This window comes from Orycteropus afer, unplaced genomic scaffold, assembly GCF_000298275.1.
Source record: "Orycteropus afer afer isolate SDZICR_OR568_19922 unplaced genomic scaffold, OryAfe1.0 scaffold00132, whole genome shotgun sequence".
In the NCBI taxonomy this organism is placed as follows: domain Eukaryota; kingdom Metazoa; phylum Chordata; class Mammalia; order Tubulidentata; family Orycteropodidae; genus Orycteropus; species Orycteropus afer.
The window spans coordinates 5,680,483-5,701,178 of record NW_006921719.1 but is presented as its reverse complement, the minus strand read 5'-3'; the positions used below and the strand labels follow the sequence as shown (position 1 = coordinate 5,701,178).

Genomic DNA, 20,696 nt, shown 5'->3' with positions numbered 1-20,696 from the left:
CAGCCTCTACCTATTACCTAATTCCAAAACAGTTTCCACATGGTAGATATCTGTTCGAACAGCACCTCATTCTTCCGGTACCAAATTCTGCCTTTGTTATTTAGTGCTGCCATAAAAGAAATACCACTAATGGGTGGCTTTAACAAACAAATTTATTTTCCACAGTTTAAGTGAATAGAAGTCCAAAGTCAGAGTGTCAGCTCTAGGGGAAGTCTTCCTCTCTCTGCTCTGGAGGAGCTATAAAAGAGATAAGACAACACACTGCCAGTGGTACTCAGGGCCCAGCTGAGGGGGAGGCTGAATATTTAAACTGGACTTGCAGAAATTTCTCCAGCAGTGCACAAGAACTTAAAGACATTGGATCCATATAGGGCTATGATTTTTTTCCAAGTGAGTGTCTAAGAGGAGATGGGGCAAGAGAACTGATGCCAGCAGTAACAGAGGAGATGAAGAGTGGGTCATGTATTATATGCTGAAGAGTCGACAGATTGGGAGTGGCTGTAAGCACGCAGCAATCTCTATGGGCTGACATCTACAAGAGGAATAAAGATGTCAAGATAGACAGGAAGAGATAGAACTGTGAAGTATAAGAGCTCTGAGGGTGGCAAAATCCAGGGTACAGGATTATAGGTGGCTAACGTGGATTGTGTGGAGTCTAAAATATTGAATGACTCATCCATACGGACATTAAAAAGACCCATGGCAATCACTGGCCCTGAGGTTTAAACAAAACAAAAAAGCAAGTGTTGAGATATTTAGTCCAGGAGATAACGAAGAGAAGAGAGGTAAGAAGGTAATACAATCAAACAGCACTCATAGAAAAAAGGATTTATTCCTCAAAAGTATAGGGGTCATAGTATGCAAATAGATAGTATATTATATGTACACACAGTATAGTATACAAAGGAACAAAAAGAACAATCTGAGGTAGAAGAGGCTTGAGAGAATGTGTAGCTTTTACTTGGCATAGCGGCATCCTAAAGGAAAAGTCTTTAGCTGAGGCAGAAATTGGAGGACGTATTCACAGTGATAAGTAAGATGAAGGGCAGTTTGTTAATACTGGAAAAGAGGAGTTCCAGGCTTACATACAAGTATTACACAGTACTTTGAAAGTTGTGAAGAAAAATGTAGGATAAAGCAGTCAGCAAAAATAAATAAATAAATGGAATACTTAAGAGGAAATGGTTGGCCCAAAGGGTTTTTATCTGGGGGAACCAAGGATGACAAATACAGGGCATGGTGATTATGTCATGACCCAAGGTTCAAAAAAAAATGTGCTAGAAAGGGTCAAAAAGCAACACAGGTAGCCACTACAGACAACTTTCCTCACTCACATCAATTTTGTTGGTACATCTGTTCTAACAGCCACAAATCTGTCTCAACTATCCTGCAATTCTTTACTGTGCCACAGACTTATCTTAAGGCTTTGTCAAATTCCTGTGGAAAGCTAGGAATTATGTCTATAGCAGTCCTCTCATCTGGTAATAAGCCTGTCTAAAAAGAAAATAGCATGACAACCCATGTTGGCCACTAATGAACTCACAGTTCATGGTCAATCATCTATTCCACAGTCTGGGCCAGGTTCAATCAAGCTACATTCAGTAATAGTGACCTCCTTTTGCTAAACATCTAGCATGTGCCAGACACTATGTTACAAGTATTGTAGGTATATAATCTTCACCAAATCCTAGGAAAACCTACTGGCATTGAGTTAATTTTGACTCACAGTGACCCTATAGGACAGAACAGATCTGCCCTACAGGGTTTCTAGGGAGCTCTGAAAGCATAGTGCCTAAGGCACTTGACTGCTAACCAGAAGGCTGGTGGTTCAAACCCACCAGCCACTCCTCAGAAGGAAGATGGGGCAATCTACTTCTGTAGTGATACTGCCTCGGAAACACAAGGAGGGGTCGCTACGAGTCGGGTCCGACTCGACACACATAACAACAACAACAACATAAGGTTTCTAAGGCTCTAAATCTTTACAAAAGCAGACTGCCTCATCCTTCTCCTGCCAAGCAGCTGCTGGGTTCGAACCTCCCATTTTTTGGTTAGCAGCCAAAAGCTTTAACCAATGCATCAGCAGAGCTTCTTTGTGAATATCACCATCTCATTTTAACAACAGGAAACCAAGTTTGTATAAGGTAAGTAACAGCTAGTGAGTGAGTGAGTGAGCCCGACACTTTCTGACTTCATCTTCTGTAGGGTACCACTCATCAGTTTTTTTTCTTTTTTTAAAATAGGACCTCGCATCTATTTGTCTCCATGTTCCTGCTATTTATCTTTTTTTTTTTTTTTTTTTTCCTTCAAATTCCTTTAAGGCCATCACTTAGTAGATAAGCAATTTCATTGACTACAGGTCAGTGCCCTGGACCTAATTATCCAGGTCTTAAAACTTATCTAGGGCCTTCTTACTCTGGGAACTCAATAAAAAAGCATATTGGGCCCCATCAAAAATATCATCATCATCACTGTTGTTAAGATGTCATCAAGTTGGTAGTCCCTCAACTCATGGCAACCCTACAAAGCATGGTGGGTTCAGAAACACACTAAACATATTGGCTGATCTCAGAAGTAGATTAACAAGCTTTTCTTCCTAGTCCATCTTAGTGTGGAAGGTCTGCTGAAACCTGTTCAGCATAATAGCAACATGGAAACCTCCACTGACAGATGATGGGTGGTAGCCATGCATGAAGTGCTTTTGGCCGGAAATGGAACCCAGGTCTCCCCCATGAAAAGCAGGAATTCTAACACTGAAATACCAATGCCTCAGACCTCAGATCTACTGAATCAGAATCTGCTTTTTCACAAGATCCCCAGAACACTTATATGTACATTAAGTTTGAGAAGCACTGATTTAGAACAGCCTGAGGCATGTTACTTCAAGTTTCTAATCAATCCCCTTACCACACCCCCAAAACCCTTTCATCATATGTGGTTATTTCTCTCTTACAAGACTGGAGGTTATGTAAATAAAATTCTGACAGCACAATTGTGACTAATACCTAAGGGTTTAAAAAAAAGGCATCAATTACAGAAACCAGGGTGGCTACACTGAATGTCTTCCAAAGAGTTTGGCCTCTGAAAACATTACGTTAGAGAGAGAGGGGGAAGAATGTAGGCAAAACGCCATAAGTAACCAAGAACAAATAAAAATATTAAAAATAGTAGCATAGATAGTAACAATACATTAAGGAAAAGTGACAGCCAGAACAAGCTGAACATTGTGAAAAACATTTCAGACAACCAAGGGACTCTGTAAGCTCATACTGAGCAAAAATAAAGGCAGCTAGGGCCTACTGCATGGGGCAGATACATGTTAAGAGATGACAGAAAGTACCACAGGAGAAAAATGTTATTAAGGACACTATTGGGTCAGCTGACAAAATTGGAATATGAAATTTTAATAAAAGCTGTTGCTGTTATGTGTATCTAGTCAGTTCCAACTCAGTGACCCCATGTACAAACACTGCCCAGTTCTGCACCATCCTCACAGTTGTTACTATGTATGAGCCCACTGTTGCAGACAATCTCAATGATGGTCTTCCTCTTTTCTGCTAACTCTCTACTAAGCATGATGTCCTTTACCAAGGAGTGGTCTATCTTCTGATAACATGTCCTAAGTACGTGAGACAAAGTTTCACCATCCTTGCTTTTAAGAAACATTCTGGTTATACTTCTTCCAAGGCATATTTGTTCATTCTTCTGGAAGTCCATGGTATATATTCAATATTCTTCACCAATACCATAACTCAAAGACATCAATTCTTCTTAAACCAAAGAAATCAAACTCACTGCCGTCAAGTTGGTTTCAACTCATAGCAACCTCTCCTTGGGTTTCCGAGGTAGTATCTCTACGAAGCAGATTGCCCACTCTTCCTTTCGAGGAGTGGCTGGTGGGCTTGAACAGCCAGGCTTCTGGTTAGCAGTCAAATACCTTAGGCAAAAGTCTTCCTTATTCATACAAGAGTACTGTATCAATTTAAAATACTGGAGTTGGTTGGTAACTGTTTAGCTGTGTATATGTATATGTAAGAATATTTCTATTCTTAATGGTTCAGAAAAGAATCCCATGCATAGAACTATACGGAGAGAATATGAGGACAATAAAGCAAATACAGTAAAATGGGAGAATCTAGATAAAGGGAAAACAAGTATTCTTTGTACACTTTTTAATTCATAACTTCTTCAAATTTGAAGTTATTTCCAAATAAAAAGTTTTTTTAAAAAGATAACAGGAAGGAAAACGAGTCAACTCTGATTTAGCTTTTTTTGCCTCTTTCCAGGCAACTCATCTAACCAGAAATGGGAAATCCAGCACAAAGTAATAAGGCCGTGAATCCCCAGGGGAGAAGATGGTAATTGAGTACCTTTGGAGTCTGTGCCCATGAGAGGAAATAGCCTTTTTTTAAACAAGCTTTTTAAAGCCTCAAAAACATTTGTATAGATTTTTGTAGGCACATATCTGTACAAAGTTCTGCCTTCTTGACCAAACATACCAAGGGTCATCTTTACCATCCCACTTCAATAGTAATTATCTCAACACCTGACAGAGAGCAGGTGATCAATGTTTGCTCAATACTACAGAAAAAAGGGAGTATTGTATCTCTTAGAGCCACGACGCTTACTGAGGGTATACCCTTTTATATCAAGGTTATTTAATTTAAGAACACAATGCTGACTTAGATGCAGCTCAGACTTAGGAAGAACCTTAGTTCATCCCTTCCCAGCCCATCACCAAAACAGATGTTTAGAGAAGTACAGTGACCTGCCATCAAATTTGTAACAGTACTCCTTCCACTGGTTTCAAATACCTTCTTCAAAGGGAATAAACATACAAAATAGATACAGGCTGAGGAAAGTGCCTCTGGTTGAGGAAGGCCAGGGTGGAAGAGTTCCTCTTCTTTCCCCTTCCCAATCCTTCCCAGAAATTGGTGGGATCTTCAGAGTCACAAAAATATTCCTGCATTTAAGTGTAAAAAGCAGGAAGAGTGCTCAACTATAGAAAAACGGGAAAGGGTTTAGAACGATGTCCTAGAAAGGGGCAATGCCATCTCTATGAAGATTACAATGCCCCAGAATTAACATACCTGGTGCAAATCGGCACCACCATTCACCAGTTTCCTACAAATATTAAATTGGAAGGGGCCAAAGATACTGCATGCATTTCACTAGAAGATACAGGGGAAGACAAGACGGTATCAAGAGGCCTAGAATTTTCTCGCTAGTTTGATGTTCCCTTTAACCTGTGTGAGAAGCCAAGTTTTAGGTAACTGGTTACCCATGGACAGATGCCCCAGATGGCCTCTTCCTCTATGGCCCAACCTCACGAAGGGCCTAGCCAGCTAATTCTCTGAGTAACTACAGATCAAAGCAAGGAAAGCAGCAGAGACACTGGGCTCCAGAGGAAGGTGAGACCTCATTTCAGGAGATGGAACTGGTCCCAGCTCAGCTCAAGAGACTACACTTCCCCTAAGTATGGTTGCTAAGCAAGCAGAACCAATTCCCACCAATGGGAAATAGCAAAATAGCTAGCACTGGCTCATTCCCTGGGCTTTCTCCCTTCTTCCTAACTCAAAGCAGGACTTACTTAAAAAGCACTCTACGGCATACAACCTAAAATCCAGTGAAAGCTGCAGCCCAGTATCTGTTCGCTGTTCTCAAACTCCATTTCTCACTACTCCCCACCACAGGGCACAGAGTTTCATGAGACCATACATATGTCAGGTATTAACTGGATGGTTTGGCTGGTGCTCTGGGAAAGAGAAGTCCCATACTCACCCCCTCCAATGGTGGCCACGGCCCTGACCTCCATAATTCCAGGGCCAAAGAAGTCTGAGATTTAAGAGTGCCTCTGGCCCTGGTTGCCGAGTATTCAGCAAATCCACATCTTCCAGAGGTGACTAAGAAAGGCAATGTACTTTTCCAGAGGCACCCATCCCCACTCACATGCTGGCAGGAAATCGGCAGCTGCTACAGGCAGCTCTCAGGGAAGTCACAGGGAAGAAAGGACCTGGCAGAGGATTCCAGCTCATTAATGCACCTCAGAGGTAAAAGAGACCAAATCAGCAGTAATATTTTTAGACTGATTGTTAACTTTCTCCACTTTCACCTTTCTATGCCAGATTCTGTGGGTTTTACAGCTGAGTCATCGCTCAAATTTTCTCAAGCCTTCCCCCCGCCCCCCCAAAGTACAAAAGGCACCCAGAACCTGATAGCATCAGTAGCAATGGGAGCAAGGGCCTGGTACTGGATGCTTGCATAGAAAGATACTGTCTGAACTTGATCTCAACTGGGGTGGAAACCAGAAGCCATCAGAGTCAGATGCTTCTTATCTAATGGGAGTGATCAAGGGAAAAATCTAGCAGGAACTATTATTTCTAGCCTGAGATATAAGGTCTCTTACCTGGAATCCTTCCTCCCTATCCTCTGGATCTGGCTACTTGTTCAGAATCTATCTGAGGGTACAGAGGAGGGGAGGGGAGAAGGCAGCACCCATGACAAGTAGGAAAACAGATAAGTCTTTTGCTTGTGACCCCAAGCTTGCAAGTCTGTATCACATCCCAACTCAAATTGGTGACCTTCTGAATATGAACTCCTCTCACTGACTTTGAATACGTCAGTTCCAAGATGGTACCACAAACGTATCCCTTTCTCCCCAATGTGATTCTCACTCTTGCTTTTTGAATAAGTTCTATTACTGCAGAAAAGAGACACCAAGTCCCATGTAAGGTGAGATATACCTGCCCCTGTACTCAATTATGTCAACTTCTCTCTTATCTAGGAGGCATACCATCATCATCCTGCCTCCCAGATTCTTCCATCTCCCTGCACTGAAAACTGTTTTTAAATAGACTACTTGATTCCATGACAGGACTCATGCATGCTCCAGCATATGACAAAAACTTTCAATAAATGCATTATCATGCTCTAGAAGCTACGGGGACCTTTAAAGAATCTGTTCGTTCAGCTGATCAACACAAGGAGGTGAAAGAATGGGAGACTTGTCTGAACTCAGCAGTTAAAAACACCTAGGATAATAGAGTGGTTCAACAATTATTCATTCAACAAATACTTAAAACCCTTGAGCCAGGCACTGTGCTACCTTCTGAGAATATATTAATAGAGAATTAGACAGTCTAGGCAGAGTTTTCAGGAGACCTTAGGTGCCTCAGAAAGGCTGTTTTGAAGAAGCTGGAAGCACAGCAGCAACAGAAACAAAATACTGAAGGACTCCCCTCTTGTCCTAGGGCTGATCTAGCCGGTAGATCATTAGGCAGCCTGTGAGTGACACAGCACAGGGAATACTCCATTCACAGGTTAGCAGTTAGGGAAGAAACCAGAGAGGGTGAACTCCCCAAGGGACTTCTAAAAGTAAGTGGGAGGAAACAGGACATGTCCTCTGGAATCCTTAGACTGAGCATCTGGTCTTCACACTGGGCTTCTGTACAAGGAAGTCATTAGGAGTTCTTATTTCCAGGTCCCCCAGAGTAGATTCTCAGAGTCACCCCACTTTCCTGCTGAGTAATACTGCATGCAAAACAGTCAGAGGAAGAAGACAGGAAGACAAATCCAGCGGGTGGTGCAGCTCATGACCTGAGGCTCAGGAGTGAAGGAGTCAGAACTGTTCATTACAGTGCTTTGGCCTTTAGGGATCCCAGCACCCTGAGATCACCTTGGGCTGAAAAGCCTCTGGACTTGTATACAGAGGGGCTTCTTGCTAACATGTTAGAGTTCTGCTCAAAGGAATACAGGTATAATAAAAAGCATAAGAATTCTGGAACCAAGAGGTCTGAACTGGAATTCCAGTAGTTGTGGCACTCTATAACTTCTGTGAGCCTATCTCCTCATATGTATGACAGGAATAAAGAAGCTCTGATGGTACACTGTGGTGCAGTGGTTAAGCATTCAGCTGCTAATCCACCAGTCACTCCATGGGAGAAAGATGTGGCAGTGCGCTTCTGTAAAGATTTATCGTCTTGTAAATCTGTCTTGTAGGGTCACTGAGTTGGGACTAGATGGCAATGGCTTGTTTAAGACAGGAATATTAGTAGTATCTATTTCACAGGACTGTGAAAACATTAATATCACATGATGTACTTAGCATAGGAAGAAGTCAATAAATGGTAGCTATTAGTCACTCTGTCCCTTCATCCCACTATTCCATTATAGGACTTCAGACATGGCAAGCGGGATAAAGGTAGTCCTGGACACATGTCATTAGGGTCTCAAAGAAAAACTGACTTCTAACATTCACCCTGTCCTACAGGGCTTTCCTCCTCAGCAAGGCCTCAGGGTAGCACAGTCTAGAAAGGAAAGACCCCAAAAAAGCACAACATCCAAATCAATGCTGGCTTTGCAGGCACAACTCTCAAGGACAGACTCCACCCCAGGATCTGAGCCAGTGAAATCCATGTAGCAGAGGAACCCTAGCTCCTGGAAAATGGTCCCCATAGACCAGCCTCATGTTCAGAGCCAATGAAAGGTTGTCTCAATGCAAAAAAACAAAATCCTTAGGAGATAAAACAGAAGCCTATATTACAGCAACCATCATACTGCATTTGGTATATACTTTCTTAACTGTTTTCCTTTGGACAATCATAGATATTCGTAAAAGCAACAATTTTATTCACTGATGTATCTTCACTTCAGTGTCTAACAAAGTGCCTGGCACACAGCCAGTGCTCAATGGTTGAACACTGAATTTAGCCAAGATTTTCAGTCAAGAGCCTTGCTATCTCCAACATTGTTACTTACGCTGCAATACTTAAGAGTGGTAGAAGACAGTCAGATATGACACCACAGCTACATGGGGCAGTATATCACCAAGCTTGCACCCTGGACCCCACAGAGCAGCTAGGGTACCAGGATGTCTGCAAGAAAAACCTCCAGACTGCTTCATGTTCTGGAAGACCAAGTCAAAATGTTCTTCAACCCTAAGCTCTGCCCTGGAGGAGCAGGAGAGCTGTGGAAATACCCCCTCCCTCCTTCTGAAGAAACTGAGCTAGTCCATCTTCAGATGGGAAGGCAGTGTAGGCATTAGAATGTGGGCTGCATGTTCCTGCATTGCTGGCGAGGGTGCACGATCTGGTGCTGCAGCTGGCTAGTGGGAGGGCTACATCCCACTCCAAGAGGCAGTACTTTCATATGGGACCTTCCAAAGGGCCCAGAGCTCAGTGAAAGAGTGGTGGCCATCAGAATGGCTCGAAACAGTGAGGGCAATGAGAGATGGATGTCCTCAGCCCTCAGAAGGGAAGACATATCCACACTAACATTGCCCACAGCATGATCAAGTCACTGAGGCAACCCTCTAGTCTCTATGAATTCTGGGGCCACATACTGCAGCCCCTCCCTTATTCACAAAATCAAGTAATACTCATCACTAAAGTGCTTGATATGGACAGTGGAAAAGTAAATCCATCCTTGCTTCAGAGACAAACAATTACAGGCACAAGCAGTAAAGGTAGGGAAATTATGGCTGGACCCAACCTATTTTTCACAGCTGAACTGTACAGCTGAGCCCACCTGCACTTCTATGGGGCCAGTTCTGTGACATCAGAAAGACCCTTGAAGCTAAGACAAACCAGAGACCAAGAAAGGCCATGCCCCAACCTGATACCAATGAAAAAGAGTATCTAGATCAAACCTGTTCACCCACAGATAGGTGCCCATCTCCTAAATGGGTCCTTCTGTCATTTCCTCAGATATAGTGGGAGCGACAACAGGACAAAGTCGGCTTCACAGGCCACCTAGGTTGGCTTCAACGTACCACGCAAAAGAAACTACCAGGGCCTCCAAGCTAAGATCTCCAGGCATAGGATACCAAACAGTGACACCACACTTCCTTACACAGGGGAACAATATGTCTGAAAAAGCCTGTGTCAGCTGAAGGCCAATACTTCAAAAAAAAAAAACTACTTCAACCCAGAAGTATTTACTTAAAATTAAAGCAAACTCTTCCCTACCTACATCCCAAATTAAAAAAAGAAAAGAAAAAAAATCAATCTCCCCTTCACCAATCAGAAGGGATTTTACATAAACAAGTGGGCATTAAAATGCCAAACAGACAAAACAGTCCCAGGCTCTGCAAAGCATTCTAAAAAAAGACCTACGCCAAACAGGGTGGAGGCCAGAGAAATGAACTAGACAGTACCTTGCTGCCATGTTGGGTGAGGTGGATGTGGGAGGGGGGCAAGGAAAAGATGGTAGACTCAATGTATCCCACTGCCAGCACCAGTAGCAAATGGTTTCCCCTCACCCTACTGGCGCACTATCTCTCTATCTTTCCCATAGTCTCTGCTTCTGACACTCTTTTTATTAAGATATTATTTATAAAGTAAAATATAAAGATTTTAAGTATACCTAAAATATTTCTCAAGTTCACATTTCTTCCCAAATACTCCAAGACTTGGATCTGCCCAACCCTCCTGCTTATACTACAAGAGGGAAATAAATGGGCAATGGTGGGGGAGGTCTTTGCACAAAAACAGTTCAGGGGGTTGCCAAAAAGCCCTTCAATCTGTCCCATCAAATCCTACCAAGAAGACAGGGAATTCTAAAGGGGTGTTGCTCTTCCTTCATTCACCTGGTTAACCTTAATACAAAGGAGGGGGAAAAAAAAAAAAAAGGCCTCTGTAGCTGGGAGTCACCCCATCCCTCTTACCCTGCCTACCTCCTCCTTTTCCAGGATCAATCCTCTTATGTTGTCAATTTCAATATCCCAACATTACCCAGCCTCACCCAGGGTTAAAATTCTTTCCTTGCCATGATTCAGGAACTACCTATCCTTCACATATAGCTCCCTAGTTTTAAAAGCCACTAAGAAATGGAATCTGGACATCCAGTGATCAGCCCCTTAAGTCCCCTCCCCCACCTAAAAGTGTTTTGCTTCATCATCTCTAAGACAGGCCTGGGTACCAGGGTGTTAGCTAGATCTTTTCTGTATAAGGTTGTAACCTTGGGGACCCTTCTCAGGACTACCCCAGGTACAGACTAACAACTCCAGAGAATTTATCAGGTTAAGTGGAAAAGCCATGCCTGCCTTTATGAGCAACCATCTGTCCTGCCACACTTACAGCTAGCATTTACATCTTCTGCAAACCAGCTCCATGTTGTGTGTGTGTGGGGGGAGTGGGGAAGTGAGGCAAAGGGGAAGAGAACAACTGTTGCTGTGGATATCTTTGCTCACCACCCCATAACACCCCCTCCCCCCAGCCAACTCATTCTCCGGCACTCACCTGAGTGTGTGCTGCTCTGGGCTGAGGAATCCGAGTCCTGGGTGCTCCAGGGTCGGTCCCAGCCTGTCAGACTGAGGGACTGCAGGCCAAGGCACAAGTCATTTGCATCTGGGAGGCCACGGGAAGATTCTTGCGCAGAGGTGGGGAAAAGCATCCTGTTCGTAACTGTTTCTTCAGAGTCTTGGAAGTCTGCTTTGGACAAGAGGACAGCAGAACCCCAGAGTTAAAGGCTGTTTTCCTCAATATTACCAACAATAAATATTATTAATAGTTTCCCTAGGCTCAGGGACCAGACATCCAAGCTGACTGGGTGCTGCAACCACTGCCTCTGTACTTTTGGGGGCGTTAGAGCAAGAGCAGTTGCCATACAGCCCCCTCCCCATACACACACCCCTATCCCGTCTGCATTACAGACTGGGCCAGCATGTGATCAAGCTGCTGATGCTTCCCGATGCCAGTGACATCAGCTGGCTGAGCCGTGCAACAGAGAGCGGCATCATCCCTCACTGAACGGGGGAGGAGCAGGAGGGGACGACAGGGAGGAGACTTGCCTCCCAGGGAAAAGATAGCACAACAGCCACTTGGAATAGTCTGAGTGCAGTACCGGCAAGTCAGGGTGGTGAGGCTGCGCCCTCCGTTCTCAGCAATGGTGACCAAGCGGCCCTCAGACACAACTGAAGTCCTCTCTGCTGACACCACAGCCAAAGCAGCCGACTGCCTGCTTGTGTAGCTCTATCCTCCTGCTCCTCCCTTCCCCTCCCTGTACTCTCCACCCCCAAACCCAAAAACACTCTAGTCCTGGACTCACTCCAAAGGCTGGCTCAAGCCCTGGTTTTACAGCCCAATGCAAAGCTTCACAACCCGCTAGCAAAAATTTAGTGCTCCAAGTGGCCCCTGAGCAGCACCCTGACACAGCAATGTTTATTACTGAGGGATAGGATAACCTTCAGAAAAACATGTCCACTGGTCCCTAGAGAACACCACCTGGTACTTCAAGCTTGTCTGGAACAGCTTATCACAGAGAAAAGGGGTCAGCTTTGGCAAAGAGAAGAGGAGTCACCAGGATGTTCTAGAAGCTCTGTGCCACCTCATAGGACATGGCCCACAACTCACATCAGACTAAGACCTTCCCTGACTAGGACAGTCCATGGTCCTAGGCTCCCTTACCCCATCAGGATGGGCATTAGTCATGAGCAGGTCCAACTTCTCCCTTCACTCCTGCAACTTCAGGCACAGACCAAGGAAACACTACCAAAGTAGTGTCTGACAGATGAAAACAAGAGAAACTCTCACTGTGCCCTATCAGAAACACCATGCTGAGTTGCTGACATCTCCTGGCTCTATCAATACAGTTTCTCTTGACCTTCAAGAACTCCTGTATCTATATCTGCCAAGTGAGTAGGCCACTTACACCTTTACACTTACATTTATACCTTTAATTGTATGGGTCCCCTCTCAGGGATGCTCCTAGAACCAATACTCTATTTCTGTGACCACTCACAGTTCCAGCACCAAAGCCCAGTTCTGCCCAGAGTTCTGGACTCTCCGCCACTTCCTCTTCACCAATGAACCCTCCTGTAAGACCTTCAGTCACCAGGCTTCCTCCTCAGAAAGAGAGGCAGGGCCTCAGCAATCAGGCTCCTTATACTGGACCAAGCTGGTAGCATTCCATTCTGCTTGTTCTGCCTTTGCTACAAGAAGTAACTTGGTCAGGAAGCAACCACCCCCCCCCCCGACCTGGGACCTCCCACAGTAAGGCCTGAAGGGCAGAAGAGATGGGGATAATGAAGTTAGCTACAGGAATAGCTGGCCAGAGGCTCCTGCAATATACCCTACGTCCACAGGCACTTAGGCATAGCCCAGAGTGGGAATCGGTCAGTCTGTGTTAGGGACTCCCCACTTTGGAGGCTTTTTTAGGAGCTCTGCTGCTGTGTCATCCATCCATGCTATTCCTATCTGGCTGTAGATACTCTACTTGTTCCGTCTATCAAAGACTTGTTCACTTCTGTACTGGCTGTGCCCTCTGCAAAGGTTAAGCACCTTTGCAGTGCTTAACCTTAACACCACTCCCTCTTGCTTCTCTATTTATATTCTTCCCCCAGGGCAAGCATACAGTTAAAAATTAATCTTTATGTATTAATTATAAAAACATAATGATTCCTTTGAAAAGTCCCATACTCAAGTACCAATCCTCCCCTCAACCAGGTATCTACCTTTTATCCTAATTTGAGGACATCTATGACTAAAAGTAGCTTTTTCTCCTCTTGTTCTCTAAAACCAGGGCATCAATATACATGGCAACAGCCCTGGTGGTATAATGATTAAGTGCGGGGCTGCTACCTAACAGGTTTGTGGTTCGAACCCACCAGCCGCTGTATGAGAGAAAGATGTGGCAGTCTGCTTCCGTAAAGATTTACAGCTCGGACACCTGATTGGGCAGTTGTTCTACTCTGTTTTACAAGGTTACTATGAGCCAGAATCAACTGGACAGCAAGGGCTTTAGTTTAGTATGTAGATGGCTAACCCAGGCAGCAAGAATTTAATCACCAACTATACTCTTGCTACTCCAAGTGTAGTTTGGCAGACAATATCAACAATACGAAGAGCTCGTAATAAATGCAGAGGCCAAGGCCCCACCTGAGAACTATGAAATAAATCTGCATTTAACAAGAGTCCCAGTTAGTATGTACTCACATGGAAGTTTGAGCAGTACTGATCTATATAACCACAATATTCCCCACTCCTAAACTGAAGGGCCCCAGGACTGATCATCAGGTTTATTAAGCCCCCAAAGAATAAAAGGCCACAAACATCCAGGAGCTTGGGAATCTAAATAAAACTCTATCCTCACCCCTAGCACTCCCACCACTCCTCATCAGGCATGTATTCCCCATGCATTGTCTCTTCCAGGTAAAGGGTTTCACCAGTACTGGAGCATTACTGTTGTTGTTGTTGTTGTTGTTGTTATGTGCCGTCGAGTCAGCCCTGACTCATAGCAACCCCTCCTTGGGTTTCCAAGGCAGTATCACTACGGAAGTAGGACTGCCCAACCTTCCTTCCGAGGAGTGGCTGGTGGGTTTGAACCGCCAGCCTTCTGGTTAGCAGTCAAGTGCCTTAGCCACTATGCTACCAGAGCTCCTGGAGCATTACTGTACTAGGTCCAAAAAGATAAATGAAGGCCAAATCCACTAAACCTTTAGTGACATATACTTGGAATAATCAAGTAAAAGTCTGTTAGTTTGTTTGGGCTTTGCTTCCCAGTTCTACCACTGTGTGATCTCAGTCAAATGAAGTCTTTCTGAGGCTCTTTTCATTTGTGAAGTGTTAATAGCTACTTTTCAGGTGTTTTGTGAGGATTAAATGCAACATTTGGTTTAGTGTCTGGTACAAGGTATTTGCTGGTAGGATGACCATGTAATTCATCATCCAAATTAGGATACTTTTGAGAAAAGGAGCAAATACTTATGATGATACTGGACAACAATCTTCAACAGGAACTATCTTTGGCAAACTGTGCACATATTAAGTACACATGGTAAGTGGCAGTCATCCATGTTTAGAACCACTTTACTCAAAAAGTCATCTTTCTAATGTCTTCCTGATCCCTTCTCTCCAAAACTTAGCCACCTTGCCCTACCCTTCCACTCTGAACTGAAAGGAAGTATGAAATGTGAACTATCAACACAAACTAACGTGTAATGAGTCAAAAGGTCTGAAAAGCAAAGGCTGATTTTAATAAGCAAAAGCTTCTCAAACTCAGATCTGAAGCTGGACAGGCACGTGTTCCTTTTAATTGAAGGATAGTTTTTATAATCCTTTGCCAAACATCAACTAGGCACTCAGAAGATACCGTAATCTGGTGACCAGCTCAAGATGGAAATGATAATTCTCACTCTAAAACAATCTATTTGAGCAGTGTCTCAGTTTAAATGCTTTCTCATACAGGTTTCTTTTATAAATACCTATACAAAGTTTCCTTCCCTTGGTGATGAAATTAAGCTTGTCGGCTAGCCTAAACGCACCCATAGGCAACTCAGAAGACAGGCCTGATTATCTGCTTCTTAAAGGTCACATATCCTTGAAAACCCTGTAGAGCAGTTCTACTCTGCACAAGTGGGATCATCATGAACCAGAATTACCATGACAGCAACCAATGACAACATACCAAGTTTCCAATGTAAGTTTCTTAATTTGATTCGAAATTTTTAATTTTCTTTCCCCTTTGAGAGCATCAGCTATCTTCTCTACAGCTAATCTCCCAAATTTCTCTCTCAGTAACTGAATGACTCAGGGAAATGAGTAAACTACTAAACCCAAAGTTCAGTTTGCCATAGTCTAGAATAGAGAAGCCCTGGCAGACACAAAAGGCAGACAGGAGAGTCAGGGACTCTGGGTTCCAGGACTTAAGAACTCATGAGTGTTATAGCCTCAACTCTGATCTTTTTCATCTTCAGTGTTATAAGAACCTGGTCTGTGCTCTGTTGACTCCTCTGCCACCAATACTTACTGCAAAACTGCTCAGGGTCCTCTGTAACTACCACTCTTAAGTACCTAGAAACAGAGGAAGTAACACAACAAGAGAGTGTCTTTAGCCCCCCCCCCCCCACATAGGAATCCTTGAAGGCAGAGAGTTTTAAAGGTAGACAAAGGAAAAATAAGAAAAACCTCACTGCCGTCAAGTCAGATCTGACTCACACCGACCCTCCCTTTGGTTTCCAAAGTAGATCGATCGCCCAATCTTCCTTCCAAGGAGTGGCTGGTGGGTTTGAATCACCAACCTTCCAGTTAGCAGTCAAATGTCTTAGGCACTAAACTACCAGACCTCCTATAAAGGTAGACAGTGACTGCAAAAGTCAGTTTCAGACCCCTGGGAGACCCGAGTTGGCTTCACCAAAAAGGGGCATGAAAGAGCACAAATATCACAAGTTAGTCCTTGAAAAAAAAGTTTGCTAGTTTTAAGGATGTGATAAAAGTGAAGGTAAATAAGGTATGCTATGGCTAGCCAAGCCAGGAAGAATTTGAGGACAGATTATCAAACTGATGCTTAGGCAGGGAGTAAAGAATCTCTGTAAACTCTTTAACAGGAAATAACTTGGTCCAAGAGTCCAAGATGAACCTGAGATCAGAGTCATTGAGGGCAGAGGAAGGGAAGCCAGGGGTGTGAAGAGAGAGAGGAGTTGGATATGTTAAATAGGAGGTTGATATGTTAAATGACAAAAGCAGAATACAAATTGCATCTATACCGTGATGACAACTGCGAAAATTTTCTATGGTAATCAATAGCACTGGCAAAGGAGCACAGGAAAATATGAACAGCTAATGTTTGAGGGTAGCAGGTTGCTAACAGATTTCCCTTTGTTATTATAAGGAGCCCTGTGGTGCAGTGATTAATCACTACGCTACTAACCCAAAGGCTGGCAGTTTGAACCCACCAACTGCTCTGCAGAAGCAAGATGTGGCAGTCTGCTCTATAAAGATTTACAGCCTTGGAAACCTATGGGGCAGTTCTACTCTGTCCTGTCAACTCAATGGCATCAGGTTACAGTATTATAACAATACAAAATAAACACTCCCTTTTTCCTCTCTAGACTCTGAACAAGCACCTTATAAATAGTCTGTATAGCAACCACAGTTCAGCTCCTCTACAAAATCTCTACTTTATCCCTAAATTCCTGTTTCTGGGAATAGTAGACAGTAAGCCATCTGTCCCCATTAAATTCTTTAAAATGACTGACTTCCTCAGTCAGCTGAAACTTTTTAAGTCAATGATTTACAATTCTTCTTTAAGTTTTAAAAGTCCATAAAGTAGCATTTCTAAGAATAGACTCCTAAAAAGACAGTTTGGATACTATTTTCTCCCCAAAATCAAGAAAACAAACATGCTAATTTTGAAAAATCAATTTTAGCAGCTTAAAGAGAAAAAAACAAACAGGCAAGAAGTCAGGGATCCGTCAAGACCATTTCAACTGCTGTTTGCACTAAGGCCTGTATCTATTCACGCAAGAGTGACTGCATGGTTTCTCTGAGCAGAGCTTTCAAATTTTAACGTGCATACAAATTACTTGGTAATCTTTTTAAAACACTGATCCTGATTCAGTGAGCCTGGGGTGGGCTCCAGAATTTACATTTATATTTCTAACAAACTCTCAGGTGATGTCAACACTACTGGTCAAGTGGCCCCATTTTGAGTAGCAGCAAGAGTTTTAAGTTTTCTTCCCAGAGTCTGTCCAGGTAATTCATTGCATCTTTATTCAACACTGCTTTCTCTGTGGTGGTCACTCCCTACTGCCTTTCGGATCAAAGCCAATCTTCAGGCGTTGGCTTACTTATTAACTTTTTTTCACATTATTCACCAAACATAAAAGGCTAAATTTGAGTTACTCACAATTCCCAAGAAATACACACTCTAGAGAACAATTTATTGTTAATCTTTGTGGTAATAACTAGAGCAGTGGTTTAGAAGAAAGAAATGGCTAGAATATTCAAGGAAACAATCCTTACAATTTTAATAATATATTAAATTGCATTGTTACAAATAAAAATTATGAGACAGATTTTATACTTACCATTATGAAAGTACGATTACTAGATTTTGACTGCTTTTAATAATCTTAAAATGAATTCTGTATATGATTTCAAAGTAATTTCTGTAGTATTTCTCTAAATGAATATTAACATGTTTATTTAGGCTTTAAAATACCATGTTCAGATATTGGAAGAGGCAACACTGCTAATTCTCACCAAATTGATGTCCATAGTCAATAATCCCAATAATTATTCTCCTTCAAGTAATACCATAGAAAAAAGACTTTTTAACAAATCGTGCTGGAAAAACAAAATATCCATTTAAGAAAAAAAGAAAAAAAAAACATTAACTTTGACCCCTACCCTCACACTCCCACTTAATTTAATATGGATCAAATCAGAGATTTAAAAGTAAATGCTAAAACTTTCAGCCTTCTCTAAGAAAACAGAGTATCTTCATGACTTGGGGAAAGAGGCAATGTGGAGAAGAAAAACTTCTTACAAAGGACATAGAAAGCAATAATCATTAGGGAAAAATTTGATCAACTAATCGAAACTAAAAACTTCTGCTTAAGACATCCTTAAGAAAATGAACAGACAAGCCACACAATAGGGGAAAACATCCACAACCTTATCTGACAAACAGCTAGTATCTAGAGTATATAAGAAACCTTAACTCAAATAAAAAGCCTAATTTTTAAAAGGGCACAAAATTGAAAATAAATTTCATAAAAAAATATAAAATGGCCAATAAGCACTCAAAAAAGTGTTCAATTTCATTAGTCATCAAATAAATGCAAATTAAAACCACAATGAGATACTACTCTACACCCACCACTATGGCTAAAAAGACTGTGTGACATCTTCAACATTTGGTGCTGCCATCAGAACATAGCGACCTCGTGTGACTAAGTACAACTGCCCCATAGAGTTTTCTAGGCTATAATGTTTATGGGAACAGATCACCAAGTCTTTCTCCCACGAAGCTCTGAGTGGGTTTGAACTACCAACTTTTCCATTAGCAGCTGAGCTCCTAACTATTGTTCCACCAGGGCTCCTTGATACATGTTGTTGTTGTTAAGTGCCGTCGAGTCGTTTCCGACTCATAGCGACCCCATGCACAGCAGAACAAAACACTGCCCGATGCCGCACCAGCCCCACAATCCCTGCTATACTTGAGCCCATCATCGCAGCCACCGTATCAATCCACCTCCTTGAAGGCCTCCCCCTCTTTCGTCGACCCTCCACCCTACCAAGCATGACATCCTTCTCCAGGGAATGGTCCCTTCTTACAACATGACCAAAATAGGTGAGATGAAGTCTGGCCATTCTTGCTTCCAAGGAGCATTCTGGCTGCACTTCCTCCAGGACAGATCTGTTAGTTCTTTTAGCAGTCCACGGTACTTTCAGCATTCTCCGCCAGCACAACTCAAAAGCATCAACTCTTCTTCGGTCTTCCTTATTCATTGTCCAGCTCTCACATGCATACCAGGCGACTGGAAATATCATGGCTTGTGTCAGGCGCACCTTAGTCCTTAAGGAGATACCCTTGCTCCTCAGCACTTGAAACAGTTCCTTCGCAGTTGACTTTCCCAATGCTACACGTCGTCTAATGTCCTGACTGCTGCTTCCGTTGGCATTGATTGTAGAACCAAGCAACGTGAATTCCTTGACAACCTCAATCTCTCCATTTATTGTGATGCTGCTCATTGGTCCCGTTGTGAGGATTTTTGTTTTCTTTATGTTGAGATGTAATCCATACTGCAAACTGTATTCTTCAACCTTCATCAGTAGGTGCCTTAAGTCATCCTCACTTTCAGCAAGCAAAGTTGTATCGTCTGCCTATCTCAGGTTGTTAATGATTCTTCCTCCAATCCTGATACCACGTTTTTCTTCATATAGTCCAGCTTCTCGGATTATTTGCTCAGCATATAGATTGAATAAGTGTGGAGAAAGAATACAACCCTGACGCACTCCCTTCTTGATTTTAAACCAGGTAGTGTCCCCTTGTTCTGTTCGAACGACAGCCTCCTGGTCAAGGTACAGATTCCTCATGAGTACAATCAAGTGCTCGGGAATTCCCATTCTTCTCAATGTTATCCATAATTTGTCATGATCCACACAATCAAATGCCTTTGCATAGTCAATAAAACACAACCTTGATACATGGTTAGAGATAAATTAATAGATATGTGACAAAGCAAATTTACCAAAATGGTGACAACAGAATCTAGGTGGCAGGTATTATGGATGTTCACTTATACTTCTTTCAACATTCTGTGTTTGAAAATATTGATGATAAAATGATGTGGAAAAATGAATTCACACTTTTCTGACAAAAAAACAAGTCTTACTGAATTAACTGGTTTGACAATAAGAAATGACTTTGTTAAAAAATTTTATGGTTGACATTTTCCATAAATAACCAAACCCAAACTTGTTGTCGCTGGCTCAATTCTGACTCACAGCAGCCCTTGAGGACAGAATAAAACTGTCCCATAGGTTTTCTAAGGCTATAATCTTCACAGGAACAGACTGTTACATCTTTCTCCCACATTTCTGTCGATGAAGTTAAGTTTACAGGTTCAAGATTTTGACAAAAATATAATTAATAAACAGCATTTAAAAATATTGTCCTGGCAAAGGTATTATTTTTAAATTCAAAATATTTTAATTTTCTCTACCCTTTCAGTATATTCAGTTACACAAGGTGTCTTTAAGTGAAAGAGTAACAGACACAGTTAATAGTCATCTGAAATCTTGACAAATAATTCTTGGTACACTTCTGAGAAACTGAGAAATTCAGTGACTGATGGCTAAGTAACAAATCTCATAAATTAAATGGTTTCCAGTTCCTTCTATTCAACAAACATGAAGGAGGAGTGAATGGAACTGTCAGCAAGCAGATGACTAAAAATAATGGTAACTTTTTTT

At 42.5% G+C, this 20,696-nt stretch overlaps 1 protein-coding gene across 1 annotated transcript in view; it reads right to left on the bottom strand.

Annotated features, from left to right (window-relative positions):
• Positions 1 to 20,696, bottom strand: part of CPEB1 (cytoplasmic polyadenylation element binding protein 1) — a 96,576-nt gene that overhangs the window by 22,767 nt on the left and 53,113 nt on the right. Inside the window, exon 2 of the mRNA XM_007945119.2 lies at positions 11,238 to 11,426. Within this exon, the coding sequence (XP_007943310.1) occupies positions 11,238 to 11,391 (154 nt within the window). The 5' untranslated portion in view covers positions 11,392 to 11,426. The remainder of the gene's footprint in view (positions 1 to 11,237; positions 11,427 to 20,696) is intronic.